The sequence below is a fragment of the Phaenicophaeus curvirostris genome, chromosome 4 (assembly GCF_032191515.1).
Source record: "Phaenicophaeus curvirostris isolate KB17595 chromosome 4, BPBGC_Pcur_1.0, whole genome shotgun sequence".
NCBI classification, from domain to species: Eukaryota; Metazoa; Chordata; class Aves; order Cuculiformes; family Cuculidae; genus Phaenicophaeus; species Phaenicophaeus curvirostris.
The window spans coordinates 14,444,381-14,457,407 of NC_091395.1; the positions used below are offsets into that span (position 1 = coordinate 14,444,381).

General features: G+C 38.7%; 1 protein-coding gene across 6 annotated transcripts in view; it reads right to left on the reverse strand.

Moving 5' to 3' along the window:
- Positions 1 to 13,027, reverse strand: part of OTUD4 (OTU deubiquitinase 4) — a 31,126-nt gene that overhangs the window by 5,164 nt on the left and 12,935 nt on the right. For 2 of the 6 annotated variants that reach the window (XM_069855306.1, XM_069855312.1), the window contains 12 exons: positions 12,074 to 12,131; positions 11,623 to 11,740; positions 11,339 to 11,403; positions 9,093 to 9,193; positions 8,150 to 8,274; positions 7,857 to 8,037; positions 6,509 to 6,674; positions 5,063 to 5,183; positions 3,024 to 3,079; positions 2,322 to 2,480; positions 1,610 to 1,748; positions 383 to 652 (listed from right to left, as the gene is read on the reverse strand). In XM_069855306.1, the coding sequence (XP_069711407.1) occupies positions 383 to 652; positions 1,610 to 1,748; positions 2,322 to 2,480; positions 3,024 to 3,079; positions 5,063 to 5,183; positions 6,509 to 6,674; positions 7,857 to 8,037; positions 8,150 to 8,274; positions 9,093 to 9,193; positions 11,339 to 11,403; positions 11,623 to 11,740; positions 12,074 to 12,131 (1,559 nt within the window). The remainder of the gene's footprint in view (positions 1 to 382; positions 653 to 1,609; positions 1,749 to 2,321; positions 2,481 to 3,023; positions 3,080 to 5,062; positions 5,184 to 6,508; positions 6,675 to 7,856; positions 8,038 to 8,149; positions 8,275 to 9,092; positions 9,194 to 11,338; positions 11,404 to 11,622; positions 11,741 to 12,073; positions 12,132 to 13,027) is intronic. The other 4 variants (XM_069855309.1, XM_069855311.1, XM_069855307.1 and 1 more) reach the window with 4 other exon arrangements.

Consider the following 13,027-nt stretch of genomic DNA (forward strand, 5'->3'; position numbering starts at 1 on the left):
AAGAAAATAAGCTTAACAGCATCCAAGCTTTTGATTACAAGAGAAAACCCGTCCCTGCAAAAGGAGGCTGCTCTCCAAAGAAAATCCTTTACCTCCACAAAACCTCAAGTTATGGTCAGTCAAGCTAAGAACCACATAACCACTTAAAATAAGCACCAAGTTAGCAACACAAACTGAAGAGTTACAACTCTACTCAATATTCCCTCCCACACCTTAAAGCACGGAACGACAACCATCAGATCTTTTGACACAGACCAGCAACATGACCAAAGGAGTCCTCTTGGGCTAAGGCTCATCTAGAGTGGTCTTTAGCTACACTTTAAGAACAGAAAGCCTAATAGGAACAATGGTATAAAATCCAGGTTTCCCTGTCGCTTCTCACCTTTAGGCAAGTCTTCCCCAGTATTGCACAGGGAGTAAGAGGGTGCAACGGCTCTTTCTCCCTTTTCGCTGAAAGGGAATCCAGGGTACAGCGGATCCTGATAAGGATTCAGAGTCTGAGGCAAAGGCATTAAAGGCTGGTTAACTGCTTGTAGCGACACGGGAACTCCAGCAACTGGAGCAGATGTTACCTGAGCCTGGGATACTATAGAGTCAGGTCCTGTTGCTGGGGCTGGCATCAATGAGGAAGCAGGTATTTGGGCTGGAATACCTAAGGGAAAAAAATACATATATAACAACTATTTACAATCCAAAAGAAAGTGACAGCAGGAAACAAAAAAAAAAGTATTCGGGAAGACACAGGAGGAAATTGTTGAGCCAGGAAGCTACAAACCAAAGATGATTTGGCTAAATGCAGAGACCAGTTTTTAGGAAAAGTGAAGCAGTTAAGTTTTCCAGAAAGACATAAAACCTTTCCCATGTTTATTTTTAAAATTATGAATACCAGAGAGAAAAAAAAGCAGGGAACTGGAATGCCTATGTGAATCTCTGCAGTTCTCATTCTGAGTAGCCATTTACAGTCAGTGCTGAATCTGAGCTCAGATTAACCGGGCTACGTGCTTTCTGTCACAGCTGCTGTCGAGTATGACAGGATTATTCCCATATCATAAGCACCCAGTATGCTGATTTGAAAGCACTGGGAGAGAAAAGAGCACCTGAGCAAATGAGCAGTACTGAATCTAAACAAATGCTACACACAGCACACACAAAACATTATACTGGCTTTGCAGCTCCAAATGGATCTCATTAGTTCCAGACATGCCAGACCCAAGCTGAGTCCTTAGTGATTTAGGGAGCTGATTACCCGGGACACAGAGCACAAACACATACTTCAACACAGTGACAATGTATTCTACGATACGCACATCCTCAAGCCCCCTCAAAATGTAATGTTATCCCACTCAGCAGAAAAATGGAGAACAGAGCGTGCATCCTTCTTCCACCTTCAGGTAGGGAGTAAAGTAAACAAAACTGATGGGCAATAGAAGATCTACTAGACCTCTTAACAGATTACAGGAGTGTGAAACTATATTCCTAGAAATGACTGCCTTTGGAATGTGAAGTTATATGAAACAGTGTCTCCTGGAGGCATCTTCAATTTAGCAAGACAGTTAAAAGTGTTTTTCGGGGTTAGTGGTTTCCGATGTATGTTAGTATTTCTTCAAACCTGCTGGTCCGTAGGTTGCTGGCTCACTCGGCCAAGCTGGCACAATGGCTGGTACGGAAGGCACTGCTGGAGGTAAATGCACCTCGGAAAAGACAGGTGAGGGTGTTGGAGTTACGCTTGGTAAGCATTCTGTCAGGTTCTATGAAAACAAAGAGATCGCATGAATTATTCAAGTTCAGGGTTGCTGGTGAGCCCTAACATGTCTGAATTCTACCAAAAAGGGCTTAATGACTCAGTATTACCCAGACCACCACCATCATCAGAGCAAAACATTAACTATAACATATCGGGCTGTATACATGACAGATCTGAGATATTTTACATCACTGGATGAAAAACTCTGCCCTGAGCTCTATCCAGAGCGTGGCTCTACTGCAGCCAGCCACCAGTGTTAGAATGACAGCCACAAGCATTACAGTTAAATATCTCCCATCCAAAAGAAAAGCCACCCTCACAAATGATTACCAATAACCTTGTAGGAACCTGAAAAAATGAAAGGTAAAGGTTTAAAGAGAAGAACATGGTTTTCTTAGGAAAAAGATACAAAATAACTCCAAGAAGAGAAAGGATACACCTTTACTTTTCTATCAAGGGTTGTCCTTTCACATTCTTTATGTTGGACATAACAGATTCCCTAACTGCAAATGTGAAATTTCAGCATTATCAGCATAGAAATGACTCTGTAATTAAAAGTCAGTATTATAATACATACGTGGCTGTGATGAAGCTCCCCTTTGTCTGAAGTCTCCTGACTGGAAAACTTTGAAATCAAGCAAACATTTCTTACTTGCTCAGCGAGAATCGGAGAATCTGTTTTAACTTGTTCCAAAGGAGATGGAGCTTTTGGATAACTCTCATCTTGACTATTCTTCTAAAGCAAAGTTAGAAACAACAGACACAGCTAGTCTGACAGTCAGATTTACTTTTTAAAGCAGTATTCAAAGATATTAAACCACTCTACACACAAAGCGGGCTGAGCACCCAACCACTATTATACTAGTGTAACATTTTGCTCATTGAAAGGACAGCAAAGGTTAAAAGCCAACAGAAGGCCACAAATCTTTACTAAACTTCACAGGTCGTGGTCTGTTAGCGCAGTAGCTATTAGTAAACATCAAATCTTCTGCGGTGCCATTACACTGAAAGCACAGACTGGACTAAGCAATCACAAATCCAGATTCATAAAGTGCTCTCGATAGCCCAGATCTGAGAACTCAGACTGCAGAGGAAGACTATAAGTAGGGGTTGCAGGGGCTGAGGAAAGCTGACAGCAATACAAGCTTCCAACATTAGAAGTATTTCACTAAAAGCTGTAAAGCAGCAATCCCAGCTCTAGAGGCAGCTACTGCTCTGCTAATCACATATCAGAGAAGTAATAACATTGAAAAAAATTTGGTCTTTTCTTTAAGATTACCTCAGATGAATTTGGCTCAAGCTTCTGACTTAAGTGGATCTGCCTGGAATTTGACTCTGTAACACCAAGACATAACCTAGTAAATGAACCATTACACCATTTATGGCTATCACAACTTAAGCCAGTTAAAGTTTGTCTTTCCAACGTTAAACCTTCAAAACAAAATCTACCTCAGCACATATTACTTTAGAAAACTTACTCAATTTTTATCAAAGACTAAAGCATCCTAAAACAAACAATCATTAGGGCAGTAACAGAGCAGCTACTTCAACCCAGATTTCAAAGCTCTACAGGTCTTACTGACATTTGTTAACCATTTCACTTATGCTTGAGGGGAGCAGGAAAGAAACCCAGTTGCCTCTTTAAAGAGGTATCATTCATCCAAAATGTCTCCTAGTGAAAACAAAGTTTGTACTTTCCTTAAAGTGAAAAAGTTTTGATCTGCATTTAGGATCATAGAATCGTGTAACAGTTTGGGTTGGAAGGGACCTTAAGGATCATCTACTTCCAACCACTCTGCCATTTCCATATCCAAGTGTTTAGAAGATTGAAGTCTTGTCTACTTTTGACTGGGTTAAAAGACAGATCAGTTTAGAAGGTTTCCATGGTTCAAAAGATCTAGAAAAAGTTTTCAAGCTGATGCAGAAAGTTTAATTTCTCAAGCACCAGCAGACAATTGGTGGGGGAGATTATGTTGAAAACCAGTCATGGTATAATCTTCATGTAATACAATCAGTACAAGTTCTTCACATCCTCCCTGATGTTAAAATCTGGTTACCACTGCTTGTCAATCAAATTCACGCACATAAGCTTAATGGTAGCCACTAAATAGATAAGGACTTTTTAAAAACTTAGCATATGCACCATCACAACTGGACAACAATGTAAATGAAAACAATATTGATTATAAGAATTCCTGCCAATTTCCCGAGCTCCAAGATGAATCTCTAAATACTCAGGACAGTTTGTTCCCATAGGATTTTTAACCTAGTTTTAGAAGAGGCAGCACAATCCAACAAGTAACAAGACACAGAGAAAGCTGTACATGCTTCACTTCAGCAAAATCAACCATGACACTGGTAAAGAGCTTTCTCTGCATGAACATTTGTTCTGGCATTGCTGATGAAACTTCAAGTTTTCAAATCAAAGACATTTTCAGATGTTTGGAGAAAGAAAAATAGGTACCATCAGTCCTTGTGAGACCATTCAAGAAGGGATTACATGTGGTAGAGGGACTGAGGAGCACAACTACCAAAAATACACAACAGCAGTGCCTCTGCTGTTCCCAGAGGTGAGGGAACACAAAAAAAAAACCCTTGAAAAACGGCACCAAGGAACAGCTTCTCAGAGGAGGCTGAAGAGCCCGAATTTTATGTAGTCAAAAAAAATTAAAAAAATAAAAAAGGTAGGAGAAGCCAAGATCAAATTCAGTGTTTAGTTATGGCAAAGTGACAGGGCAAAAAAACCCAAACCAGACACTATCAGTTGTGTTTAGCAAAGACTTACTACCTCCCTCCAGGCAGCTACAGCTTTCATCTATTGCTGCCACATTCCTCTTCCTCATAGGAGACAAAAAGCATAGAGTCAATGAAGAGAAGCTAAAAGAGTGTCATAAGAGACTGGGGGCAGGGAGAAGACCCAAACAAATTTTGACTGCATGACAGCTCCTTCTACTCCAAATGGGGGTGGGAGGGGGTGTGTCAAATGGCACTTTCTGCCACACTCACTAGAATTCCAACAGCGTCTATTTTTGGGTAGCTCTGACAATCTTGCTGTTTCTCTCATTCCTCTTCCCATTTACTACACAAATGCCAGCAAGGAGCCTGCTCTCTCAGCCGCATTCACAAAACAAGAAAACATGCACTTTCTTCCCAAACCATACTTTTGCTACCTTCAGCCTAGCCTACTTTGGCACTATTACTCACAATATTTTTCCCCTTCTTGCCTAAACAGATGCCCCATCTTGAATAAATTCTGAGGCTAGTAATAAAAACAGGCAAACAAAAAACAAGCCTTGTTCTAAAACTATTTATTTTTACCTTTATCCTTCTGCTCTTCCACCTCTGCTGTCCACTTGCTGTTTCTTCTTTCATTATTTGAGAACTTTTTCTGGTTTAAGTTATCCACAGTCTGTGTAGCAGCCTGACAGACCGACTGATTCTAAACAAGTTTACAAAGCAGAAATACGAATTTATATAAGAAATCTGATGACAGTTTAGCGTCATTTGATATGACACTATTATGCCTTCACCACATGTAATATTTATCTATAGGGAGAAAGGTAGGGAGAGAAAAAAAAAACAGCCTGGACCAGTATCATCCAGATTCACTCACTCTTTCATTCATTGATAAATTTTTTCTCAGTATCTTTTAAAAGCATTCATGTCATTAGTTTACATGGGAAACAAAAAGTACTTTGCTCAGACAACATCTGCTTTCAAATCACATCCTCTTCCTGCAGGTGAGCAAACAGCCTACTGGCAACCACAGCTCAGAGAGCAACCTTTGTCTGTCAGGCTTCAGTCTCAGTCTGCTCTTGGCAGCTCAGAAGAGCTGTGCACTTCTTGATTACACCAATATAAGTAATTACTGCTTAAGAACTGAAAGATTCAGCACAGGAATTCAATTCCATGAAGTGCATCTTTCACCCACTCCTTCCCAGACTGGTTCTTAGTTTCTGTTTGCCCTATGATTTAAACCCAAAAAGCCCCACGTGTCTCTAGACTAAACCTATGCAGAGAGCAGCTCTTTACCCACAGGATCCTCTCGCTCACAGGACGATTGAGATTCCAGTACACTTTCTTTAAAAGCTGCATCAATAGAATAATCTCTCAAAAATCTCAAGGCCACATTCTTCCCTCAGACATAGACAAATCCACAACAGAAAGAGTAAGACTGACTAAAAATGTGCATTACTGCTCACACCAGGCAAGTTCTCACACCAGTAAGTTCTCGGGCTAAAAAGAAGACTGACTTATAAAATAAAACAGGTTTTTCGTGAACCAGATCAGAAACAATCACCTAGGTGCCTCTGATAATAGTTAAGCACCAAAGTGCAATTTTACCGAGCTATTTCTCAGCTAAATTAAACCATATTTCAAAGCAACTTCTGTCCTCACCTTAGAAGTTTGATTCCACAATACAATAAAAAAACCAACAACATTCAAGTAACGTAGGGACTGCAAAGCCTTCCAAAGACAAGAGGAACACGAAGAGAGAAGCCCACAGCTTCTTAAGTCATGTGTCTACCATACTTGCATACCTAAAAAGCTGCATATGGCAGACATTCATTATTCCTACTACTACACTTGTGTGTTATCTTGAATATATAAAGCATTGTAGATTCACTTATTCTTACACAGAAAGTGAATGTGAAGAAAATACTCTTAACTTTTGAATGCAAGGACAGCAAAACAACAATTGCTGATTAAAGGTTCACGGATGTGTATGAAAAATACACTTAATTAGAATGGGAAAACACATACATTGGAAAGAGCGGGGAAAGCTTGTTCATCCCTCCGCTGGATCTCATAAAGCGAACGAGATTCTTCTATAGCCTGTTTCTCCCTGCGTTCCTCTGGAGAGAGGCCAAAGTAGTTACTGTCTCTGCTGCCTTGGTTCAGATCCTCGGTTCTCTCCCGGTCTGGTTTCCTGTAAAGGAAAAAACAAAAATGTGATCGCTTTGACAAAGAAATTCACCAGAATCAAACACAACACAAACTTGTGGTTTAGAAGGAAGAAAGAAGATAATTATATAGCACTGCTTATATAATTCCACATATAACACATTCTTTGTATAAGGAAGGGAAAGAATATATTTTATCAAATATTTATTCCGTTCAAAGTGATTCTGAAAAACTTTTATATAATGAATGGTAATTATTATAGTTAAAAAACAAATGCTTGCATCAAGTGATCTAATCCATTTCCATGCCAACCGAGAACCGACCACCCGCCATGTGCTATCTAGGAACACACAAGAGGAAGCTGGTGAAGAAGATTTCCATAAATTCAACTACAGAAGTGAAAAAATACAACGCATTATCCATGTCTGACCCATCGTTACACAAAATGGTCTGAATTTCTGAATTACTTTATTCAACATTTTAGTATACTCATGTATTTACATTAAAGGTGGAAGAAAACCACCCTTAAACGTTGCATCTGACAGACTCCAAAGACATCCCACCTCCTTGTATTCCACAAGGAGTGACAATACAGAAAAGTGACAGAGCAGACCATGAAGAGGTGGTTTTGGAGCCAAGTATAGAATAGTCTTTTAGACAGAAGAGCGGCAATGATGAAAAATTCTCCTGCAACAGCACAATCCATCAAAAAAATCACTACCAACAAATGCAGGCAAAATGCTCTTTCTTGTGCTCTTTCAAGAGTTCAGCCATAACATGAAGCAATTCTCTATGACAGGTTCTGCAGAAGCTGAGGGAAGATCCTGGCCATGCCCAAGAGTGCAAGAAGCAACATGACTTCATCTCTAACCAAAAAAAAGAACCCCCAAAGCACCCAACATCCACTTTTCATGAAGAAACTGCAGTTTTGCATATGGTGCTTCCAGAGCAGATGCTGCCATGCAAGAAAAACAACGGGAGCTCACGATCGCAGCAAGTTTGAAAAAGGTTTAAAAATAAAACTCAAGGTTTTTAAAAAGGAATTTTTTTAAAGTCCTTGCATGTGTTTTTAAGGACATGGCACTTCTTAAGAATACGATGGCAACGTATTTCAGAAGAGCACGCTGGAGGCATCTGAAGCAGATGCCTGGGATCCAAGAAGCTCAGCTAGAGTTCAAGATAAGGAAGATGTTACACGCAGTTTTACCTTACGGTCTGGGAAGGATTCCTGCCTGGAGTTTTTTGCTCAGTTGAGGTCTGATGAGGTTGGGGTCCAGAACATAAGAACTGGTGCTGCCTGGTTCCCACCGTATGCTGAAGCCGAGGAGGTAGAGCTGACTGGGGTTTTATTGACTTGCTCTGATTCTTCGGCCCTCTGCAATCCGCATCTGTGATAAAGATGCAAGAACAGATAGATTCTTTTCAATCACTTCTTAAGCTCTTTGGGACAAAACATCTGACAATAAAGATTCTGCCACACAAGGAAAGGTACAATCCTACCGGGCTGAGCATTCTGCCCCCATGTTGGGAAAAACTTTTTCATCTTCTTCCCTGGCACAGTGTTCCAGCCCTCCATAGGAGAGGTCTGTGGAAGAGGTTTAAGGCTCTTCAGTGAGACAGCATGCCTGCAAAACAAGGAGTTATGGAAGGAAAAATAGCTTACGAACCAGACTGGGGATTGCATAAATCAATACCATGTTCACTGTGACTGAAAGATCTTTCCATTTTTGACAAGATTGCATTCCAAGTCCTTTGTTCTTTGTGATCACATTCGAGCAATGTGTAGAACCTTTTTTATTTTAAAAATAAAACTCTCTGTTAAGTTGAGGCAAACTTACCCAGTAAAGTAAGATCAGCCATTTGTGAAGTGAGTATTATAACATCTTCAGGACAGGCAGGAAAGGAGAATAATCAGAAAAAGCAATCTACTCAGATAACCTGATCACAACCACTGCAATAGATGCCAAGATTTGTGTTTGTCCCGGGGTAGGGCAAAGACAGCAACTCGGCACTCTCTATGAAATCAGGCAGAGAAGCCTGATACTCAACCAACAGAGAAGCCAGGTGCTTTGATGGACCTTCTAATATGAAATGCTCATCACAAATCCAGAATCTAGTTATTAGGCACAACAAGTAGCATTTAATTGGGATGGTGTCAATCTGTTCAGGATTGAATCTTGTGTAAAAATAAACCCTCTTATCCTAATGTAGTTCGTATTTTACTCTGCAAGTGATATCCAGACTACTTAGACCTAAGGAAAAAAGTCTGAAGTCACCACAAATGCAGAACCCCTTCTTTTTTTATTCAGTATGTTGTTTTCTTGATAATTTTGTGGCAGAAGTGCTTCAGAAGCAGGGCTAAAATTAACTCTGAACTAAAAGTAATGCTGCCATTACCATGGTTCAGTTTGGCACTCTTCTCCAAATGAGATCAATCACTTACTTTGCTCCAAGTTGTTCTACAAACACAACAACTGGCCCATTCTCTGAACAAACTTCTTGAATATGGGCATTATAAAACTTCCCATTATGGTCTAAGCGCACCTATAAGGGAAAAGAACAAGGAAAAAAAAAAGGTGCATAAGCTTTAAGGAAGACAGTGAGAGGAGGTAAGTATTTATAAAATATCAACAATGTTAGAAACAGAACTTTTCCTCTGGGCAACAGAAGGCCTGAGGAGTAAATGCCATGTAAATCAATAAATGTATCAAAAGCAAATCTTCAATCACATCGCTTCTTCAAGAAGAAATAAAAATGCTATGAAAAATAAAACTAAAATGACAAACAAAAAGCCACAACACTAAAGAAAGCTTGCCAGGTAACACTGCTTAATGGAACATGGCTTTCAAAACTACACAACAAAGGTAAAAGTAATCAGTGGATCAAATTTTTCAGCTTTACTGAAAACACTTCCTCTTAGAATTAAACCCAAAGCCTTTCCTTGTTAAAATCCATGTAAAGAAAAAATTCATTACTAACTCCAGTGAAATTTACTTTAACTAAGAATGTAATGAACACTAATTATTTCTGAAGTTACTCTTCAGAAACATTTTTAAAACAACCAAAAAAATGGTGTTCCGACAGGAGCCTAGTGTTTCTTGTCTGACTGACATTTCCTGTTCTTAAACTTCTTCTGTTAAATATAAAATAAATTTCATACTGTTCTGCTACAACACTTGCTTTTCCATTTGTATTAATTAGGTCAACTCCACTTTTCAATATTTACTTTATCTTCCCTTCCCAAGCTTTTATCCCATATATTCACTGTCATGCCACATATCTAGAAAACTTGACAGAGGGTACGTTAACTAGCGAGTTTATTCTACTAATAATATCTATACCCCTTAGTAAATAATACACAAGACAGCCTTAGCATCTTAAATACAAGTTTTAAGCCTGCACTATTAAGCAATAAATCATCGACTCCACATTGGGTTATTTTGTTTGTTTCGTGTGAGGGTTTGTGGGTTTGGGGTTGGTTTATTCTTTTAAGTTCGGAGATGCGTTTTTCCTGCCATTTATTCACTGTACTTTAATTCCATTACACAAATTTTAAAAGTACAAACTGTGCTGCACAATAAACCTAACTGATTATTTTCACAGGAATATTAATAATTGCAATACATGGTCAAATGCCCTAGAAAAAACTATATTTCATCAAGTGCCACCAGTTTAGTTAACAAACCTAAGGAGATGAATCTAAAACTTGGGTACTACAGAATTTAATGGCAAATCTTATTTCTCCTTAAGCAGCAATACATACTATAAATTTAAACAGAATTTAAAAGCAATTGTGTAACAGACTCTGGATACTTCAAGAGGAAGAATAGTCCAAAGCTAGAGTCTTCAGGATCTGCAGTAACTACAGCGAGCTGTATTCCATGACTTTAAGGTAATGAGATTTAAAAAAGCAAATTTATGAACAGTAATCATTATCTGCAGAGTTGAACGTGAATACACAGAACTATGATTTTAGATTTGGTCTCTCCAAAGAAAAGCCTATGTGACAGAAAACACTCAAATTTCTTCTATATCGTAGAATCATAGAATGGTTTGGGTTGGAAGGGACCTTAAGGATCATCCAATTCCAACTCCCCTGCCATGGGCAGGGACATCATGCAACTGTATGTGTGCAAATACTTTCTCATGCAGCCATACACAAAGCAAGCGCAGCTATCAGCTAAAGACACAATGGAGATAACAGTTCTATAAAACAGACCTACCCCATTATCCTTCTGCACATTGCTGGAATAACTAACTAGCATACTGAGCTCACCAAGAGAAGAGCAGAGCTTTGAAAGAACCACATAACGTACCTAATTCTCACACAGAGGCAGCACTCCACAACACCCAGCAAGGACTCACCGTGGAGCGAAGCCAGCACAAACTTATTTGCATGCTTAATGCTATGATCCACAGTCATGTTATTAAATATACTCTTGAAGTTAACCTTGCGACTTTTTAATGCAGTAAGATTGCACTGATCAGATGTTCTATCAGCTCTACACGTATGCTGTGAGTCATGAACACTGACACAATTAAATAACAAGCATATGCACAGTTGAAGACACAATCAAAGACTATTTAGAAAGCATCAATTACGTATCAAAACAGTTAAGAAAGAGGGAAAATTGGCATCTCAAGCAAAAAAGTTAACTTCTCTATAAACTATAATTCAATACTACTTACTTTACATTTATCTCCAACCGAGTATTGCATGCCAGCAGCAATAGAAAAATCTTGCTTTTGCTGATCTGTAAATACATTAACAGTAACATACTATTAATTTAAATATGTCAAAAGACTTACTTGATGCAGTAAAAATGCAAACTAGAACTTCAGGCCCTAAATCTGCACACTGACTTGTGTGAGGAAGACCACTGCCTAAACCCAAACTGCCACTGGCATCACTTTAAGAGGCTTCACTTTACAGATCAGTTTGCACAAGCTGGAACGTCTAAGTATTCACTTACCCCATTTGGATTGGAGCCAAACATCATATTCAACATTTCTGTAAACTGAGGGATGGAGCGATTTAAGAACTTTTTTAGGCAAGTCCAACAAGGTAGGATTCCCATTGCTCTTATGGTGCTGCATGGAACAGAACAAAGTACTAAATGGTCAGCTACCATAAAGATGTTCTCCATTTTTCAATCACAGTGCTCAAGCCTGATAAACAAGCTTTGAAATACATAATTCAATGGTTTTCTTTTAACCGTATCACAACAAAATTAAGAACTAAGCAGCATTAAAAGGGACACCATCCACCTTTCAGTACATCAAACACAAGCATTACTTTTTAAATTTGTAAGTAGTTTTTAAGATATTATACATTTGGAAAGCTAGAAACTCACGATTCTCTCATGAGTGCTGAAAAATACAGCAGAGTACAAGCTATTAGAAGAAATGTTAACATATAAATACCTTGTTGCCAGAAAGAGATTTCAATCCATTCACATCACTAACTGGTGTAGCTTTACTTCTGCAAAAGGACAGAGGTGAGCTGTGGTAATATAGTATTAATAAGGCCTAGACATCAGGTAAGAAACATGTTGAAAGTGGATAAAACTACTGAAACTATCACTCTGAATTTTATTCCACAATTAAGCATCCCAGCAAACATCTTCATCACTTAAAATGAAAAAGCTAAGTCTTAAGAACTACATTTCTATATTTTATAAAGCCAAAAGTAAGATTTTTGTTTCTAAGTACAAATTTTAGGAAGCAATGACTCAGTTATCACTTAAGAAAACAAAGGGAGGGGAGGGCAAGCGAGGGAAACAAAATTCCTCTAAAATTTTTTGCAACTACGGAAAGGAAACATAGCAAGAGCAGACATTAAAAAAACCCAAACCAAAAACCACTCCGTTAGTTAACTGGCAACAGGCACTTTAATTTACTCTTATTTTCTGCACCTGACACAGCTGGAAAATTACTTTCCACAAAGAAAATTAAGTATTTTTCCCTACAACATTTGCAGGCAACTGTCAGCACTGACTTCTTCCCAAACCAAAATAAACAATTACATTAATAACAACGTAACTGAAAAGTTCACATTCATACAATGAAAAAGATCTTCTGGAAAACTAAGTAATGAAACAAGCTGAAGTCAACTTCAAGGCAAGTAAAAAATTTAAGACTTCATAAACACATAGAAGTGTTTGTGATTTGGGTTAACCAGGTCAAGAGTCACACACACGAGCTCTTGCTTCATAAGACATATGGTTTAAATCAAAAACATCGAGTTTTATAGTCTCAAGTGAGTATATGACCTTCATTTACAAAGGTGCTATGGGGATTAGCAGTATATTTGCTTATGAATCCCAAAGATACCAGGAAACGCTACTGCATATGAAGCCCAGGAAAGCTCGAAGAACA